Genomic DNA, 21,862 nt, shown 5'->3' on the forward strand with positions numbered 1-21,862 from the left:
GCGAAACTGCCCAAAGGTAGGTGTGCCAAGCTTGTGGCATCAAATTCAAAAGGACTTGAGGCTGTAATTGTTGCCAAAGGTGCATCAACAAAGTATTGAGCAAAGGATGTAAGAATACGTATGTACATGTGATTTCTTAGTGTTTTATTTTTAATAAATTTGCAAAAATCTCAAAAACACTTTTTCACATTGTCATTATGGGGTATTGTGTGTAGAATTTTGAGGTTAAAAAAAAAATAATTTATTCCAGTTTGGAATAAGGCTGTAACATAACAAAATGTGGAAAAAGTGAAGCGCTGTGAATACTTTCCGGATGCACTGTATACTATGCAAAATAAATATGTGTTCCACTGTGGATTGGCCCCTTTTGTGCATGCTCATGATGTGAGCTTATTAGTGAATCTGATTAGGAGACTATTTCATACTTGCCTACTCTCCTGGAATGGCCGGGAGGCTCCCGAAAATCGGGTGACCCTCCCGGCCCCACGGAAGAGCAGGCAAGTCTCCCGATTCGCGGGGTCCCCCCTGCCCGTCCGCCCACTTAGTGTGTAAAGTGGGCGGTCCGGGCAGTCGATGACGCGATTCTTGCAGAATCGCGTCATCATAGCCACACCCCCTGCAGTGTAATGCCGGTGATCGTGGCATTACAGAGTGGGGGCGTGGCTTAAAGGAGGTGTCATCGTGACCCCACCCTTGCTCCGCCCCCACCCCACCTCCGGCCCACCCCCTCCTCTTCGTCACAGCCTCCCCTGCCCGCCCTCTGAGCCGACCTGGCTGCTCTCTCCCGCAGAGAGCAGCCAGAATGTCGGTAACTATGGACTATTTCCAGGGTCTTTTGAGAGCCTGGCAATGCCGTGCTCAGTTTGAAGATGGCAGCATAGCAGCAGCGGATGCAGTGACTATGGGCTATGCAGCTTGGGGAGCCCCTGGAAAAGTCCCACATGTAACTAGCTTCAATTTCTGGAAGATCTCATCGGTTTGAAGAATCCGCACGTATAATTTATATATATATATATATATATATATATATATATATATATTTATTTTTCTATTTTATTTTTTATTTAAGCACTTTTTTAATCACACAAAAGTATTTTAACATTTATTAGTTGTAAACTGTGGGCACTACTTCTCTTTCACAGCTCTTATGAGAATTTTTAGATTTAGAGGTAAAAGAAGTCTGGTATAAAAGTTATCATTTTAAGATGAAATATTAGAACAACTAGTTCAGATTTATTTACAATAACACAATTTTTGTTTCCTTTGAAAAAAAGTTTTAGACTTTGTAACGTATCTGTAAATTTCCCAGTATATACTAATACAACTCAGTCTGCCTTTTGCAAAACTGCTCTTGTGTGGGATAGAGACTTGGCTGCTACTGCAATATAAAGCCTTTCAGTTGGAACACATTTGTGTTTTCTGCTCTCAAGCATGTTCATGAGGAAAGGGTAACCTAAGCTGTGAGTCGGAAGACTGGAATAAATTTTGCAATGAACAAGCATGAAAAGCAAAGGGTTGTTCCAAGGCCTCTCATGTCACTATATCACATGGATATGACTCTGGTTGCCGTGGTAATAACATGACATTTGTATGTATGTAAATATCCATAGCAGCTTTTTATTTTTTTCAATTTAATTATATAGGGAACCTCTGGCCCGCGGGCCGTATAAGGCCCGCAAAGCCACTTGTTTCGGCCTGCTGCTGTGTGTCAGGGAGGAGAGCGCAGTGTGCGCCTCTCCTGTCCCTTTGTGCTCAGTTCGACGGCGGCGTGTCTCAGCTGTCAGGGGCCATGCAGGGAGGAGAGTGCAGCTATATCCGGCGGCAGCGGCATGTAGGATCTCAAATCTTTCCGCCGATTCATGAGCCAATCAGAGCTTGCAGACCGGCAGCCAATCAGGAGCCTCCGCTGCTGGTCCACAAGCTCTGATTGGCTCACCAACTGGCAGTTGGTTTGAGGTCCTACACGCTGCTGCCGCCCGAAATAGCTGTTTGTAGAGCGTATGTCACAGCAAAATTAACTTTTCTCAGCTGCCATGACATCACATTTAATATTCATCATATGTAATTGGAAGAATATGAGTATATGCAGTGGTGTGATTCAAATAAATTAACAACAGGTTATATGTCCTAATGACCATTTTAAGTATACCAAAATATATACCGAAAGGTAGTTTAATAATTCATGGCAGAAAAGTGGGACTAGCAGAGGGAGGAGGGTGGGAGAAGTGAGACAAGCAGAGGGGAAAAAGTGTGAATACCAGAAAGGAAAAAGAGGGACTACATACATACCCCCAGCCAGTCAGCCTGCCCCAGAACAGGGCCTGCACTTGACTCCTCGACACAGCCGCACGCTGGTGGTGGGTGGTGGTGGGTGAGTTACCGCTCCTCTCTCGAAAATGGCGCCTGATAGGAACGGGCGTTCCAAACCAGTGACGGAGCCCTCTGTCACCCCTGCTTAGCCTGAGCTGCTGCCCGCACACCCGTCTGCCAGCACAGACCGCAACAGGGCTGAGCGTCTCTGTAAAGCCCTGCAGAGTTCCTCCGCACCCGGCCAACCCTCTCTCAGCGTCTTGACATGCTTACTGCGCATTTCAGGACTCAGGACACTAGGGAGAGGAGGAGTCAGCAGGCCAGGGCCGGAGGAACTCTGCAGTGGTACACAAACAGAGACACTCGGCCCTGTTACGGTCGCCGGTCTGTGCTGGCGGGCGGGTGTGCGGGCGACAGCTCTGGCTATGACAGGGGTCTCCGCCACTGGTTCTGGAACGCCATTCGGAACGGCATTCCAGCGCAAACATAGCCCTGGCAGCGCTCATTAGCAAGTGGTTCACAGAACCATAGCTAACATTAGGTATCAGTTCTGCGGAACTGGTGCGAACCTGCTGAATCCCACCACTGAGTATATGGCTACAAAAGAAATATGCTATAATAAACTGTTATTAAAATAATCTCTGATATTTTAAAAGTAAAATCATTTTCATTTATTCAGCTTTAAGGGACCACTAGTCTGGTTGTCAGAGACTTTGAAGAGAGGGGGAGTAGTGTCCTTTAAGTATGTAACTTAAATATGTATTGCAGATAATGGGTCTGATTCAATACAAGTCAGTTTTGCACACAGATATTGCATCTTTTCACACCGCGCATGCACCAGATACAATCACACATATCTATGGGTGATTCAGAGCTGTATGCAACTTAGGGGTCTAAGTATTAAGCCTTGGAGAGAGATAAAGTGGATGGAAATATAGTCCCGACCAACCAGCTCCTGTCATTTTTCATACACAGCCTTTGACATGGCAGTTAGGAGCTGACTGGCTGGTACTTTATCTCCATGCACTTTATCTTCATCCAAGGCTTAGTAAATAGACCCCAAACACAGCCCTTGACATTGCAGTTAGGAGCTGTTTGTCTGGTACTTTATCTCCGTGCACTTTATCTCCATCCAAGGCCTAGTAAATAGACCCCATAGTACCAGCCAAAGAGCTCCTAACTGCCCTGTTACAGGTTGTGTTTGAAAAATGGCAGTTAGTAGCTGGTTGGTTGGTACTATTTCCATCCACTTTATCTCCGTCCAAAGTTTAGTGCATAGACCCCCTAAGTCACATATCCACACGGGGCTTAAAGTGTAAAACTGTGTGCAGGGCTAGACTTTTATTTACACTAAATCCCCAGCTTAGCTTACCAAGCAGTGGAGTTGAACTCACAACCTCATGTACCATAGTCAAACACTTAACACATGAGTTATGTGCTCCTGCGTAGCAAGCCTATGAATTCTGACTATATGTAAGCTAGTTGTAATTCCTAACTGAGACCACGGCAGCCAGGCAGTGTATGTAATGTGGTTGTAAGTATGGGCGTCTTGCATTCAACTCTGAATCCGCTCCAAAATGGCGAAACATTTTTGAGGCCTTAGTGATATTCAGGGACTCTCACTACTTTGTCATGGGAAAGTCACACAATATAAGGAACACAGTTTGCTAAAGCATATATGACTAACTGAACACTAGATTCACTTTTCACTGACACTCAGCTGACAGTGACACACATCATATGCTTAAGTGGATATTCTACTTTTGTATTACAAATATTCACAATCATTTGCCTACTGTTTCCTGGTATCCCGCATCACTGTTAGGACAGTCGTCTGTATGCTAGCTGATATCAAACTGATGATATATATATATATATATATATATATATATATATCATTATAATTTCTGAGGACAATGTAGTATATTGACATTACAGAGGTCTGGAATTGATATACAGAATACTGTTGTTTACAGTTAATTTATGCTTTCATGTTTACTTTTTTTGAGGTTGTGCTATATAATAGATTTTCTGACATGGATGAGTTATTTTTACTTTTACAGCACTGTTATACTTACTGAGATAACCAACTTGTGCTCATTCTTGCTGCCATTGGTGGTATTTTATTTTTGTAGGCTACAGTATTGAAACAGCACACTCTAACTGAAAGCAATATATTACAGAGCTTGTTACATCTCTAGGTACTTCCACTGGGCTTCTCTAGAGATGTACGGTGGAACTCTCAGCCTCACAGCATCAGATGCTCTATCAGTATTTATGACACTTTGTAGACAAACCTACCTTGACACTAGCTGTCTTGTACATTATCAAATGACACATTACCACCAACATACTTCGTGCCAGTCTACTCTCACATAGCTGACCCATTTGGTGCTTTAGAAATAGAGGTATTACTATTGGCAAATAACAGTAGCTACTGATTCTTGTTGAATAAGCTATTGGGATGTTTGCTGTGGGTGAAGAAACATATTAAATCCAATGTAACCAGACTGTGTGACAAGCATAACAACATCTCCAGACTGCTGGAATTTACCATAAACTAGTTCTGGGATTTCCTCTGAAAACATCTTTTAGATTTAATAGTAAGAACAACAAGATAACTGAGAAATTGACGCATTTTGCCTGCCTGCAGAGTTTTCTTACCACCTGATAAATAAAAGCCATATAGTAATACTCTTAAGTTTTTCCGCTCGATCTGTACATAGACATACAGAAGATTTTGTTTTGTACAGCAAGGAAATAGATGCTATAGATCAAGCAAATAGTTTTAACATGGTAGTTGTGCCTTGCAGCTTAAAGCACTTTCAATCGTTCTCTGTTTTTGTGCTTGTCTTCCATATACCTCATCACTAGACTTCCCCATTGATCATACCTGCTATCCATACTGAACAGACCACAGTCAAGGCCTAAATGTGGTAAAGGGTTGTAAACATCTTTTTAAATAAAGGTGAAATTATGTTTATAAAATGCTAATGATTATTTTTGAGTATACTGCGTGATTTGAATAAGATATATCCTATTTATAATTCAACACACAAATATTATATAGGAGATACGCTTCAGTCCCTTGTTTGAAGGGGAGGGGGGGGGGGGGGGGGACACGTAGCAATTTTTGCCTAATTTATAAGCTATCTGACTAGATTGCTTAGAAATTAAGTACACATTGCTCCGTGTGTATACCCCACAGCGACAGCGATGCGCGGCCCCGCGCGGCGCTATCACCGGCTCGGATCTTGTCTGCATGCAGTCAAGATCTGGCTAGATCTTGCGGTCTAGTTAAGGCCAGTACTCACTGGCAGATGTGGGGAGAGATGTGTGCTGAGCGAACCGCTCAGCACACAACTCTCCCCCCGCTCAGCACAGCGCGATGTGTGCTGAGTGTGCGGGAGGAGCGGGGGGCGCTCAATTCACCCAGCGGGTGAAGTGAGCGACCCGCTAGATTGGCCTGCATGCAGGCCAATCTAGCAGCAGTGATAGCGATGCGTGGGGCTGCGCTTCGCTATCACTGTGAGGGGTAAACACGGAGAGATCACTGCTTAAAATCTAAGCAATCTAGTCAGATTGTTTAGATTTAAAGCAGCCATCGCTCCGTGAGTACCCCCCTTTAGGATCGGGCTAGCACAGCATCTGTTCAGACACACCCTACCCAGCTCTGGGTGCTTGCAGATGTATGGTCATCAGACCGCACATGCACAGTAGCACAGTAGCGCAGCAGGATTCCAGAGGAGAAGTGAAGTGATCGCATTGAGACGCCATGAAAAGAAATTACAAATTGCAGTGATGCAGCAATAGGGAATATAAATTTTCAGGCTGGACCATAATATTAATAAATAAGCCACATGCGAGGGAGATATGGAAAAATAAAATTTGATGGCGGAAAATTACCTGCTGGGCCTTTTAGTCTGACATCTTTTGTGTTCCCTGCCCCATGTGTATTACTGAAAGCTTTTGAGTCCAAAGCACAACAGATTGCTGCTTTCTAAACTAACATATCTCAGCTGTCTGCGCTCAGGTTACTGAAAAGAGGTTTTTCTGCTAGATGGCAAGTGACTTACTCACTGCACTTAATTCTTGACAAGTATATACAATTTATAAACTTAAGTCTCAACTGGACAACATTAGGCCACATAGAATAAACATTACCCTGTGTTCAGGGATTGTCTGGGACGGTATCTGCTATATTTCAAGGCATTCTGGGAACTGATACATGTCTTAAAAAGACAGACCAACACAGGGATACAACCTACAGATATGATGTGCTGCATACACTACAGTATTTTACAGTAGAATAAACTATTCCATAAGCAGCTCTCAAAATCCGGTCAATCAAATTATATTGATTTAAAAGTTTATATTTTCCAGGATGTTTCTTCTACAGTAATGCAACACGTTGAGTTCCCAATCTCTAAGCTTAGGCTTACTCAGATGGCCGATGGCTGCCCATTGCTGATCCGATGCTGCTCATTAAGATGTAGCACTCAGATCTGCATTGTTGGCAGGGGGCGTCTTTTGTTATCAGACACTTCCTACATCATATGCAGAATTTCTTTCCATCTCTCTTCTTGGGATTAATGTGCTGGTATTGCTGTAATGTGGATCTAATACCTTATACGGATCTTCCAAGTGACATTAGATGCATTTACGTATCAGTAGTATCGGAAGCCTGACACAGGTGCTTCTTGCGTGCGACCTGCCTCAGGCCCCTCTATACCGCTGTCCCCAACCCGGCATGTTGTCAGGTTGATGACGCAGTGGGGGTGGTGCTTAGAGATCACATGATTTCCACGCGCTGCCCTCCACACAAAGTGAATGGGAAACGGGTTGCATCGACACGGCTTCCCGTTCACACAGCACAGTAAATCGGGTTGAACACGTGTTCAATGCTGCTCACTACCCGAGTTGGAATACCGGGTCGCTCGGCCTAAATTATTCCTACTGGACCCTTTCAGACCGCACAGCAACAAAGATTATGCACGCTCATGTGCAATAACCCGTGTTCAGGGCCGTCTTTTCATATGGGCTCAATGCGCACTTGTCCAAGGGCCCCAGGAGTATAAGGGCCTAGGGTGCATTCCAAAAGCTCGGACTCTCCCCTTTCGGTGGACACTGGCAGCTTGTCTCTACTATGTCCAGAACCAGAGATATCAGCCTTCCAGCAACTGGACCCTGCCCCAGCTCCAGACGCCTGGTATGTAGTTTTATATTTTCATTGGTAGATTGCGCTGGGTCCTGAACTCTGATCCCCAAGTCCCCAGTACCTCCTGAAAGGTGGGACTCTCTAGTTTATTATCCCATTGAAAGCTAATAAATCTATTTCCAGAAACTGGAGATATCTGCAGTCAAGCAGGCTGCCCTCCCACTGGAAAATTATGAATATTAATCCCACTCCGCTATCCACCCCTCCCCTGCGTATTAAACACCCCCTACCAGCCTGGAAGTCATGGACCAGGGCCCCTTAACTCAGCCCAATGCCTCCTTCTACAGTTTAGTGTTCTCCCTCCCACCTCATCCCCCATCTGTGCAGTAAAGGAGTAATTAGTAGAAATGACTGCTCCAGGTCCTACATGCTGAGCGTAAGATAGAACACCCCCTACCGCCCGCTGGACATCAAAGCTGCCGCTGATAGCACCCACCATCCCTACTGCTGGAGGATGGGTAGGGGCCACAGTGCATTTCTTTGCCCAGGGGCCTACACTGCTGTTAAGACGGACCTGCCCGTGTTAAAAGCTGGCAGTCTAACAGGGGTATTAATTGCCTACTGACTTCCTGGTTGCGTTTGTCTGCTTAGACTGCACCCGTGATTTTGTGTCTAACTTTTGACTGTCTAACTTTTGACTCTGTCTATCGTTTGACCCTGTTGACCTGTTGACTGTTTAACTTTTGACCCTACCTAACTTTCGATTGTCGACCATATGGTGTCGACCTATTGACAGTCTATGTAGACACTGTCTATCTATACAATGGAATCCAATGACATGGTGTTATTACATTATGCATGTAACAATATATTGTGCCATCACATTGCTGCGTTGCTGGTATGCACTTAAGAGCAAGCTGGGTACATTTAAATACTCCTGATAAATGCGCTTAGGCATTGCATCTTCTGCACAGATAATAAGATTAACATTGCATCCATTTAGGAAATCTACCTCAGTAACCAAAATCCATTCATCTATGAAACATTTCAACTGAACTTCGTAAAGATTGGCTAAATAAATACAGCATGTGCAAAATTAAAGATGGATTTCACAATCTTTACTTAAACCTGTACTACAAACTTTTGTGGATCAGCAATTTTATGTCCCAGAGACGGCCTGTGTACAAATTAAAGAAACAGGAGTAGCTACATCCATACACCCCATACCTTGGACTGACATCTCATAGAGGATACGATCACTCAGCCATTAGGCCTGCACTATGAATTTGCGAGGAGTGTGTAGCTAGATTGTGGTGTACTACATTATTCTCACATATATTTTATTAAATAATACAACTTAATATACTGGTTTTCCACTTGCATATTTATAATATGTACAGTGTGTGCGATGCACACGGGCCTCCGGGGTCCAGGGGGCCCACCCTGCATACCCTGCACCCATTTTTTTTTCAATACATACCCTCCAGAATCCCGCATCACAGCAGCAGCACTACAGAAATCACTGGAAAAATGGTGTGGCGGCCATTTTCCCGGTATTTTGCGCATGCACAGTAGAAAAATCACAGGGTAAATAGCCACCGCGACCTGAGCATGCGCAATAGACTCTGGGACAGCACTAGGGTCCCCTAGTGATCCTAGTGTCCATAGTCAAGAGTGCTGCCAGCTATAGACAAGGGCCCCGAAGGAGACTGCACACGGGCCTCCTCTCTGGAGCATACTTGCCTAATTTAAACATCTCCTCTCCGGGAGAAGCCCAGAGAGGAGACGCTGCAGGAGACTTCTTGGGGCTAGGCAGGGCTGTGATTTGCGTCATTTTAACTGCTCCCCCACCCCATGGACCCACGAATACGGGAGATTATCTCTCCATCCTGCCCTCATCACTAGGGAGCGAGCAGGATGCGGGAGGCCTGCCTTCTCTTTCAGGGGTGCGGGGGGCTACCTCAAAAAACGGGAGCCTCCTGCAGCTTCCGGGAGAGTAGGCAAGTATGCTCTGGAGACACCCCTGTGTTTTTCCTTTGTGCTTAGAAATATCTGACTTGAAAAAAATGGGAGTTAGATGTAATGTTTTTTAATCTGTTGAATAATAGCAAAGGCACCTGTACAAGTGTTCAGACAGTACTAGGCAGTCATCTACTGGATTTTGGCAATATAGACAGCATTGCCCCTTATTGTTGTGCACTTTTCAAGATTCTGAAATTGTATTTGTGCTCGAGGTACACTTAAAACAGGAGAACCCAACTACATATCAGTTGGACATGTCCATGGTGGTCATATCTATTGATACTACAGTACTTGTTCCTTTCACAGGCCTGTGATGGAAAAATTGTCTGAAAACAAATAGCTCATGTTTATAGCTTTTTGGGTGCTATTTTCAGAAACATACTAAAAACCTCCATCACATACACTTTTTTTTCCGTAAATTAAAATTTTTGTTTTCAGTATTTCCAGAATTACTGTATTATGATTTAAAACAAAAAAATAATTATAGTGCTTTGAGAAAAATGTTCATGCTGATCAAGTTTTGAAGAAGTGGCATTCTAAGGACAAAGGGGATATGTACTAAGCAGTGAAAAGTGTAGAGAAGTGAGCCAGTGGAGACGTTGCCCATGGCAACCAACCAGCATTGAAGTAACATTTATAATTTGCATACTTTCAAATTGAACAGAGCAGCTGATTGGTTGCCATTAGCAACTTCTCCACTGGCTCATTTCTCCATGCTTATCACTGCTAAGTACATTTCCCACAAAGAGTGGTAATAGGGGGAGGGTTGGGGTTGGCTATTAAGTGATTATAATAGGTGCCATGAGTCGTCATAAGGAGAAGCTTTCAAAGAAGTTGTAAATAAATTTCTAGGGCCAGTAAGGACCCTAGCTTTAAGTGTATAGTGGAATACATGGTGATGAGATACAAAGACTTGGGTAGCTGATGAGTTTAAAGGTGCAATTCTGGAATTCTCATTTATAGTATTCCCAGAAAAATCTTAATGCTGTAAGTGAAGAGCAGGTGGAAAGATTTCATCAAGACAACAAGGAGATGGAGCACAGATACCAGGCTAGGTAGAATGTCACTATGATTGTGGACTACTGTTGTATGCTGAACAGAGAAGAGCCACAAGCTGTCTATAAGAGAAAAAGTACCAAAAGGAGATTTGAGGGTAAAAGGAAAAGGCAATATAAGGATTTGTAAATGAGCATAAAACTAGTTTTAATGTTTTTTGCAACTAAATATCTTTCAACCAGAATACGCGGTATTCTGCTATTTCCCATATTTTCACATTCACTTTGTGAAAAAACCTTGCGTGATTTAGAAATTTGGTGACATATTTGAAATCAGCATGCCAAAATCTAGAAGAATCAGTCATCAAATCGAAGACAATTTTCAATTACCCCAATTTTGCAGGTCTGTGTCTGTGACTAATATGGTTAAACTGATCACCACCCTACAGCTACCCAAAGACCTTTTCACCTATATGTTCTACTGGGAGAAATTATGAATTTCTACTTATACATACTTTATTTTTCATCATATTGTTCATGCAGATTGTGATCTAATTCCATAATTGAAGCCCAAGGTAAAAAAATGTAGACTCATGAAAGGATATACACAAAACATTCTAAGCACTGGACAAATTTGTTGGTACCCTTACAGTTCAATGAAACAACGCTTCAATCCTCCTAAGAAGTGATTAAATTAAAAGCTATTGTCTCATGTATGAAATGGTGAAAACATCTAAATTATTTCTAATTCTCCAAAGATATTCTAAAATGGCCTGGACAGATGTGTTGTTACTCCTAAGAAAATATAATAAACAATTGGATTATAATGATATTTCCAATTAATGTCTTCAATTTTTTTTAATCATTCAAACTATTTAAAAAGGGAAAAGTATTCACTCTGCTGTTTGATATCATCATGTACACCACGCTGAACATGGACCACAGAAAGCAAAAGAGAGAGTTGTCTGAGGAGATCTGAAAGGAAATTACAGACAAGCACGTCAAAGGGAAAGGCTATAAGACCATGTCCAAGCAACTTTATGTTCCTGTGACTACAACTGCAAATATTATTAAGATGTTTAAAATCCATGGGACTGTAGACTCTCTGGACATGTCCACTAAAGGAAAATCCACCACAGATGGATGGTGAAAAAAAAATAACAACAAAAAAGCCAAGAAAAACTTCCAAAGAGATACAAGATGAACTCCAAGGTCAAAGTACATCAGTGTCTGATCACACCATCTGAGGATTTTTGAACGATAGTGGCTCCATGGAAGAAGATTCAGGAGGACTCCAATCCAAAAAAAAAACATGAAAAAGACTGGAATTTTCTAAACTGCATATTGACACAATGCTTCTGGGAGTCATCTTAGCTTTATGTTCACAGATGAAAAAAATTAAGCTTTAAACCAAAAGAACACCATACCTACTGTGAAAGATAAAGAAAGCTTGGTTATGTTTTTGGGGCTGTTTTGCTGTGTCTGGCATGGGATGCCTTGAATCTGTGCAGGACTCAATGAAATCTCAAGACTATGAAGGCATTCTGGAGTGAAACATACTTCCCAGTGTCAAATTAAGCTTTCTTAGTCACAGGTCGTTGCAGAGCTGTAACTAGACTTTTTGGTGCCCTGTGTCAGAAAGAGAAAAGGCACCCCCCCATTTTTCCAATAGAGACAAAAGGCGCATGTCTCGCGGGGAAGGGACATGCTGAAACTGATCCCAGAGAAAGTCCATGCTACGATGCCCCTTCCCACTATATATATATATATATATATATATATATACAGTTGTGCTTATAAGTTTACATACCCTAGCAGAATTTGTGATTTTCTGGCCATTTGTCAGAGATTATGAATGATAACTCACAAACTTTTCTTTCACTCATGATTAGTGGTTGGGTGAAGCCATTTTTTGTCAAACAACTGTGTTTACTCTTTTTAAATCATAATGACAACAGAAACTACGCAAATGACCCTGATCAAAAGTTTACATACCCTGGCAATTTTGGCCTGATGACATGCACACAAGTTGCCACAAACGGGTTTGAATGGCTACTAAAGGTAACCATCCTCACCTGTGATCTGTTTGCCTGTAATCAGTGTGTGTGTATAAATATATATATATATATATATATATATATATATATATATTAATTATACACACACATTTATAGAACACTGCAATAAAATGGATTTGGACACAAATCCTCTTTATACTACATTCATGCACTCAACCCGAGAGTTCGCTGACATTCAGCCACATTACCCCTCATTAAATAACACATTTCAATATACTGCCACACTCAGTACTCAAACCCAGAACCTGGTGCTTTCCAGCCAAGCACCCCAACCACTGAGCCCCTAGATCCCACATTAAACCTATGAGATTTCTAACTATATGAAGCTACCTGTACCCTGTAAAAATATTACCAGCACCATAATCGAGCAGATCCATGCAGTGTACAGCCACACATCCAATCCCTTACAGCCATACACTACATAGACCTGCCCAGCCGCAACGCTGATCACCCCTTTACAAAGTACAAGGTAAGGTTTCTCCAGCTTGGAATTCTCTAGCTTTCTAAGCAAGAACAGATAGCTCAATGAATATAGTGTCCAACTGCAATGCCATAGACAACGGGTTAGAATCCCAGGCACATCAGCAACCTGAAATGTAATAAAGGACAGTGTGACTGAATAACAAAGAGCTATCAAGTCAAGTCCTTGAATGTTGTATAGGTATTAGCAACAGAAAGAGTGGGGTAAGAGACGGGCGGTCAGGAGATGCTGGACTTCAAAAAGGGAGGAAACTGCAAGTAAAAGTGATTAAAACAGATAATTGACAAGTGCCGCCTACCCTGCAGTGCTATGTGCGGTGCACACTCCGCACACACCTAGTTATGGCCCTGGGTCATTGGATCTCCAACGGGATATTAACCCAAAACACACAGCTAACAGCACCAAAGAATGGATACGAACAGAACATTAGACTGTTCTGAAGTGGCTTTCTATGAGCCCTGATCTGAATCCTGTTGGACATCTATGGAAAGAGGTGAAACATACAGTCTGGAGAAGGAACCCATCACACCTCAGACAGATGCAGCAGTTTGCTCAGGAAAAGTGGGACAAATTACCTGTTGACAGGTGCAGATGTCCCATTCAGAGCAACAGAAAATACATGACTGCAGTGAGTGCCTCTAAACATTGTGCAAAAACATTTTGGTTAAGGATTCCATCATATATTTCCATGTCATTATTATTTGTTTCATTATTTAATATAATCTGTTGAATCAAAATCCTAATGTAAAGTCTGATTTTTATTATATATGGAATAAACAATGATGGATGCCAATTCCTTTTGTCTCTTTCAAGTTATTTCAGTGAAAAACATGGGTTCTTCTTTTTTTTTTGTAAAGGTACCAACACATTTGTCCACGTCTGCATCTTAAAATCTGATGTAATATTTCAATTTGTATTTAATGCTATGAAATGAATCTATGCAAGCACAAGACTCCTAGTTGATGTTACAGTATATGAGGTTTTCTTAACTATACATTTTGCCTGTTTGTAACATTGAGCTGTACATTAACTAAAGTGGTGGTTTACAGAAGTGGAGATGTTGCCCATAGCAACCAACCAAATTCTACTTATTTATCTAGCACTTCTACAAGATAATAGCTAGAATCTGATTGGTTGCTATGGGCAACATCTGCACTTCTGTAAATCTGCAATTTAGTAAACATACCCATGAGATTCTTCTAAAGGGTTGTGCCTGTGCCACTAATGAAAAACCCTTGGTGGATAAACATCATATTTACAGGACTTAACTCACTGGCTTTCCTTCTTTTCCTGACATTTCCATAAACTGATGGACTTAAACCTTTCCTTCCTTTATTCATTAACATCTCTCTCTCTCTCTCTCTCTCTCTCTCTTTCATTTCTATTTTCTCTGACGTTATCAACTTTTAAGCTGAGTACACATTAGACGATTTTTGTTAATGATGTGAGCGATTCCAACAAAATGGAATGACACTCTGTTAAAATCGTCCAGTGTGTATGCACACTATGTCAGCAACATTCCCCGTCAGACCTGCATGCAGCTCAATCTAGCAATATCGCTAGTGAAGGCAATGCTTTCGAATGCAGAACGGTCCCGCAGACACCCCCCATCCCTTGTTGCTCGTCGGCACTTGCCAATGCCGGCCACTCCGCTAAGTCCCATCAGTGCCGATGTCATGCTGGGTTCACATCGTCTAATGTGTACCCTGCTTTACTGTCATTTTGTGTGTGCTATTTTCTACGCAATCGGCAGTACACATGATTAATGTGCAGTTTAGTGACACATGTAGGAACTAAAAGTTTTATTCATTTTGCCCCTTGGACCAAGTTGCCAGATTATTTATGGTGTCCTTTAGGCTGATGACCACTCTCAGATTGATTTGAACCTCCTGCAGTCAACTTTTAACCACTTTCAAGAAGTCTTGGGGTAGATTTACTACAGTTTCAGATTCAGTCTATCAGTTTCTGTAATACATTAGAGAAATGATAGCTAAAATCTGATTGGCCGCCTTGGGCAACACCGTTTGTCTGTGTTAGAATGTTTACTGAATATACCAACTTCTCTTAGCAAGCTCATAATCAGGCATTGGTGTTATTTGTATACCTTATATGCTGCTTTATCAGCTGTGATGATGTAGAATGCATGTCTAGCACTGAGATAAGCACAATCATTGTGAATTTAGTTTGAGGCTGTTTTTCACCTAGGTGTGAAGTTCCAGTGATACTGAACGTCCTTTAGTTGTATTTCAGCAGTGCTGGTCTATGGAATGCTATTCTGCACTACTTTAGTGGGATTTATAGTCTAAATGCCCACAGCAACCAATCAGATTCTATATATCATTTGTCTAGCACCTCCTAAAAGATAATAGCTAGAATCTGATTGGTTGCTATAAGCAACATCTCCACTTCTAAAAACCTGCACTTTAGTAAATATACCCCCAGTAGTCTATTAGCACAATATACCAGTAGCGCACGGAGGGGGGGTATCTGGTTGCACAGAACCCTCCCCCCCCCCATCCCCCTGATGCGCTGCAGGGAGCTCTTACCAGCAGTCTCCCTACACAGCGTCAGTCAGTGAGAGGGAGCTGCTCGTGCATAGCAACTCCATATGTTTTCCCCACTGTGTCCTCTACAGCTTCCGGGTACTGTATGTGTGCACTGTGCAGCGCACTGTATTTGTTTGTTTTAAAGTATGTTTAGACCCTACAGGCAGGGTCAGGGTTAGGCTGAATGGAGGGGGGTTGGCACTGGGTGCAGTGTCTGCGGTGCACACGGGCTTCCGGGTCCAGGGGGGCCCACACCACACACCCTGTACCCATTATTTTTAATACTTACCCTTCGAAGTCCCGCAGCACCATTTTCCCAGTGTTTTACGTATACGCAGCAGGAAAATCACTGGGAAAATGTCCACGGCGCCATTTTCCCAGAGATCTGCGCATGGGCTGTAGACTTTGGGTCAGCGCCAGGGTCCCTAGTGCCCAGAAATACAGTGGTGCCAGCTAGATAGGAGGGGGCCCAGACGTACCCTGCACACAGGCCTCCTCGTCTCTCGAAATGCCCCTGGGGGTTGGGGTTAGGTTGCTGGAAGGGAGAGTGAGGGTTAATCACTGAAAAGGGTACTGTTAAAGTTAGGCACTAAGCGGGGAGGGTTAGGCCGTGGGGGGGCTTTTGGCTAGGGTTAGGCTGCGTGTATTGAGGGTTAAGAGGGGTAGAGGGGGGGGGGTTAAATTGCTTACCTAGGAGGCGTCGGGATTCTGCATGTCGGGATGCCACTGCCCCAGGATCCCAATACCTTCCCCTTCAAATGTGTGACTCAATAATTTGTGATTGAGTACAAATTACCAAATATCTTTTATGGTTCACCTCCTACCTCACTGACCATTCCTTTTTTCTTTACTATTAACACCACCATCCCTTGCCTCTACCTATCGGTGTTCTCCAGGGGTCCGTTCTTGGTACCCTTTATTCTCAGACTTGCTCTCAGTCTCACTAGCTTCAAACGCTCACTAAAAATACAACTTTTCAGCAAAGCCTACCATCCATCCTCATAAAATCTACAATTTTTCATCTCCTGTCCTTCTCTTTTCTTTTCCCCAGTTCACACACCAATTGTTACCCCTCTTCTCAGCATACAAGTTCTCATAAGTCCTTTATGCTTGTCCCTTGCACTATCCTTGGTTCCATTGCGCCTTGTCCTTTATTTCCTTTCGCCAACAGTTTGCTCACTCTTTTTTGGGTACAGTCTCAGAGTGCTGAATTGCTATCCCTTAATTGAAACTCACCCCTACATGTCTGTCAAGGTACATATCAGGATATATCAGAAATTGAAATTAGTTATAGGCATTTTTGTATTACTGGTATGCATGAATACTTACCCCCTGGGACAGCTCTTCAGAAGAAGAAAAGTTAAGCTTTCCCTAGCTTGATGATATGGGGACACTGCAACCCTATAGAATTATCTATACTTTTTACAATAAACCTCAGAAAACTGCCATTTTCAGAGGTTTTATCGCATTTAAAGTAATGGGACATCCCAACCACAGTGAGATACCCAATTCTCGCCTCTTGCACGCATCCTATCTAGTTTGTCTGTTTACTGCTCTATGGGGGTCATTCTGAGTTGTTCGCTCGCTGCTATTTTTAGCAGAATTGCTAATAGGGTAAAATCTGGCAGTTCTGCGCATGCGTATGCACCGCAGGGCGCACGCGCTAAGCAATTTCACACAAAACTATGCTATTTTACTCACAGGTGAACAAAGCTTTTCAGTCGCTCTGTTAATCGGAGAATGATTGACAGGAAGTGGGTGTTTCTGGGTGGTAACGGAGCGTTTTCCGGTAGTGTGCTAAAAAACGCAGGCTTGCCAGCAGAAAACGCAGGAGTGGCTGAAAAAACGGGGGAGTGGCTGGCCGGACGCTGGGCGTGTTTGTGACGTCAAACCAAGAACTAAACGGACTGAGGTGATCGCAATCTAGGAGTAGGTCTGGAGCTACTCAGAAACTGCAAGGAAATACTTAATAGCAGAATTGCTAATCTTTCGTTAGCAATTCTGCTATGCTAAGATACACTCCCAGAGGGCGGCGGCTTTGCGTTTGCATTGATGCTAAAAGTAGCTAGCGAGCGAACAACTCGGAATGACCACCTATGTTGTTACAACGATATGTAATTTTACAGTTACTGTACCTTTGATATGTCAAGTTTCACTGTTACTTTGTATATTCCCTTATGTAATTGCAGAAACTCTGTTGCGTCTTAACAATAAAGGATAATAACAATTAGAAAATATGGGCACCACAACTTGAGGTTGAGCACACAGCTAATAAGATTAGCAGATCCCCTCATAAATCAACAGCGTCTTCAGATATGTGCCCTATCCCATTGGGACTGAGCACACATTAGTGTAGATAAAAAGATTAGTGGATTCTCTTATAAATCAGTTTGATTTTAAATATGTGCTTCTGCTTCTACCTCTTGTGGCTGAGTAGGTATTACTGGATGCCCAATTTTTTTTTTTTTCAATTTCTAGTAGAAATAAGAAACATCTTGTGTCTCCACTATCTGTGGCTTATTCTATTCTATTGTGCCACCAAATTAAATCTTGTGTTTACATTTATGTGTCTAACCAAGACCAGGATGATGAGCTATCAAACTCCATACAAGTCTCCTCAGTCTTGACATTTTTCCTGCGTGTCTGGATTCTTAAAAATAGGGGCAACATCTCCTTTGAGCCTTTAAATGACTTCCAAAACTACAGTTTAGTAGCTGCTTTCTTTTTTCTTTTTCTTTTTTCATAATTATGGGAGATTTTAAAAATATGTAACTTATAATTGTTTAGGCAAATATATTATTACACGTGAAACATTATAAAACGTTATTTTTAAAAAGCAAGTCTGCATATTTCAATTAACTGGCAAATAACTGAATACATAGAAAGAAATAGAAAGCATTAATTGCAAGGGTGCTAGTTATCAGCAGTGATAAATGGTGCAGTTAGAAATATGCTAGTCAATGATCTTAAAAGTTATACTGTTATTTCGTTATATAAACAGGTCAGTGATGTAAACTGTATTAACCATTTTACTGCTGGGGACCCAATGCTTTTTAGGTTGAAGGGTCACGATTAATACATTTTGTACAGTAGCTTATCTGTTCATATAAACTCTGAGTTCCGTATGTCTAATACATTACATATTATGGCGTAAACTAAAAAGTAAAATATTACAAAAAGGTAGTCTTATGTATATAAATGCAAATAATCAGTGTCATTCACTGAACTATTACAAGTGTACTAAAGATACTAAAATTTACTAGAATACACATTTTTAGAGGACTGGATAACTATCCCACAGGCTGGTTTTGTTGCATTCACTTTAATCTTAAATATTGGCAATAGAAAAAATACTGGATTATGCTTTATTTTTTGAATTTCAAAATTCAGAGAAATAAAAATGAATAAACAGTACTGGACAGTACACTGAAGTTTTAACACAAGATGAATCTAGTTACTATTTACTGTTGGTGATTAGGGTCAACAGATAGCTGAAATACATTGGACTATCTTACCTGATTATCATATACAACTCATGAAACCTTCTGTATTGTCAGTGCTTCCTGATCAGTGTGTCAGAATATAGTACTTTGCGACATATCAGAGGTTTTGTAAGAGGGTGAAAAACCAGTATGGAGTTTAAGAATAAATTGAATTTCAGCAAAAATATAAACACTTGATTCGGTATAAACTTTGTACAAGAATACATTTTTTAGTCATTCTATTTACAGTACTAACACTTTCTATTGCTCAGGTAATATTATATTATAATTGTGGTTTATAATAATAATAATAACAACAATAATAATAATAATAATAATAATAGAAGAAGAAGAAGAATACAATACCTGCCACATGACTACATAATTACAGCAATGCATGATTTGTTATGATGATATTAATGATCACTAAAGAAATGTGTGGGTTATCTGTAAATGAATCAGAAAAGGGTGAAAATGACATCCCCTTATGAAAGGGATTATGGCAGAATGAAAAGGATACATTGAAATAGCTGGTATGGGCATGCAATAAGAAAGGCCTCACCTGCTGGCCATGCTCTGCCTGCAGTGTTGTCTGAAAGGCATCAGGTGATAGTTCATAGCATCCAGCAGTAACTTTTGGCAAACAGGGTCAGACCTCATAAAGTCCACTGACTGCACCCTCTCTACCAACTCTGGAGCAGGAATGAGAGCAAAGCGTAGCCTCTTCATCAAATCTGGGGCATACTGCATGCGAGTTTCCCTGTCATGCTCCAGCCAAAGTACAGACATCTGAAAGAGGGCAAGCTCAGACTCCACAGGGGGTGGTAAAGAGTCCAGCATGGAACGCATCTCTTCAAAGTTGAGCAGCAACACATCCTCCACCAAATACTTATTGGCCAGCTTCTTGGTCTCCTCTAGGCCATGCAGAGCTGCAATTTTACACACCTGCTTGTAGTTCTGCACTGAGATCTGATCATTGAGAAACTGAATACAAAGCTTTGTCACCTGAGGAATGTGCAATATCTTGCTGACTGATAATACCTCCTCAACTGTATCTAAAGACAAGGTTACGTTGGCCGTGTAAAGGTACTCCAGGACCAAACGTAGACCTATTGAGGAGCACCCTTGCAAAACCAGGTTATTGATAGCCCTAGGGCTAACCAGCAGTTTATCATCTGGAGAAGAGGAAGGCGTCCCAGGCTCTTCTGACTGCTGCTGCTGGTCATTTTGGACAGACGACAGACCATCTTGGCCAGGGTGACTGGAGAAGAGCGATCTAAAGTACTGGGAGCAGGATGCAAGTACAGCTTTATGGCAGTGGAACTGCTGTCCTTGGGCAGTCAAGGTTACGTCGCAAAAGAGCTGCTTCCGCCAAAGGAGGTTCAGGCCATTCAAGAGATTGTCGCTATGGCTCGGGTCAAAGGTGGAAGTCCTGTCCCCCGATCTGGACATGGCGGGCCTCACGTGCAACCTAATAGAAAGAATAACAAAAAACACATTTAGTATTTTTAATTGAGAAGAACAAATTATGATTTTAAACTATAAGAATTTTGGATTCTGCTAGTTTGCTTACAAATCTGAAGCACTTTAAACAAAGGACATGAATAATGACATGGTTATACTTCAGTAATAAGTGTTTATCAAATAACATAAATCCACCAAATTCTACAACTGGGAAACATATCAAGTTCCATTTTACTGTTTCCATAACTCTAATATTATCTCAGTGACATGCCATATGGGGAGAATGATGCCTGCATCTTATAATGACTTTGTGTGCAGCAGCCAAGAGGAAATCAAGACTCAGTTAACACAAAGGTGTGGACATATAGAAGAAAGAGTATAGAGACCGCGGGTCACATAACTACATCCCGTATAAATCTATTAAAGAAGAAGCACTGTGTGGTCATGCTCCACTGATGATCAGCAATCAATTGCTTTGCTTACCTATTTTTAAAAACATCCTGTATAACAGTTGATAGGAAGTCCCACACCTATATTGTACACACACATATATATATATATATATATATATATATAGTACAAAACAATGGCTATGGGGACATAAACAACCTCCTACAGTTTGAGAAAGTTCACCTGCTCAAAGAGAACCTGGCTTCTGGGATAAACAAACTGTGCTTACCTGTGCTGATAATAGATATCCCATTTAAAATATTTATATCAAATATGAAATACCATGACCATTTATTTGGTTTGAATTTAAACCTTGCTTTATTTTAAAAAAAAAATTGTAATAATAACAATAATAAAATAATGTAAAAAATAATAATAATAATTATAACAACAACAACAACAACAACAACAACAACAACAACAACAACAACAACAACACTACAGTATTCCATCCTTGCAAAAGGAAACATGCAAATGAATGTTTGCAGGTATTGCGGAGGTTCTACCCATTACTATGATTAGTAGCATAACTGTCTAGGTCCTAAAATTGGTTTTATAATGAGATTAACTGTCAAAGTTGCTAAAAGTTATGATTTGGACAATGTACAGAATGGAAAATATCAGGACATGCTCAACTGCCAAAAACAAACACTGTATCTAAACATCCATTTGAAGTATACATGTTGTAGGTATAATCACGTGTGTGTGTGTGTGTGTGTGTGTGTGTGTGTGTGTGTGTGTGTGTGTGTGTGTGTGTGTATTTATATATATCTATATAAATATAAAAGAAGTCGGTGCTCTTATGACTTGCCCTTTTGTTTTCCAACTACAGGGAGCCTCTAGAACATATCTATCTATTGACATCCACGTCTCAGG

General features: G+C 41.5%; 1 protein-coding gene across 1 annotated transcript in view; it reads right to left on the reverse strand.

Annotated features, from left to right (window-relative positions):
• The window catches only part of KLHL14 (kelch like family member 14), a 113,779-nt gene that overhangs the window by 90,269 nt on the left and 1,648 nt on the right, over positions 1 to 21,862 (reverse strand). Inside the window, exon 2 of the mRNA XM_063923666.1 lies at positions 19,635 to 20,543. Coding sequence (XP_063779736.1) covers positions 19,635 to 20,524 — 890 coding nt within the window. The 5' untranslated portion in view covers positions 20,525 to 20,543. The remainder of the gene's footprint in view (positions 1 to 19,634; positions 20,544 to 21,862) is intronic.

The sequence above is a fragment of the Pseudophryne corroboree genome, chromosome 5 (genome assembly GCF_028390025.1).
Source record: "Pseudophryne corroboree isolate aPseCor3 chromosome 5, aPseCor3.hap2, whole genome shotgun sequence".
Taxonomy (NCBI): Eukaryota; Metazoa; Chordata; class Amphibia; order Anura; family Myobatrachidae; genus Pseudophryne; species Pseudophryne corroboree.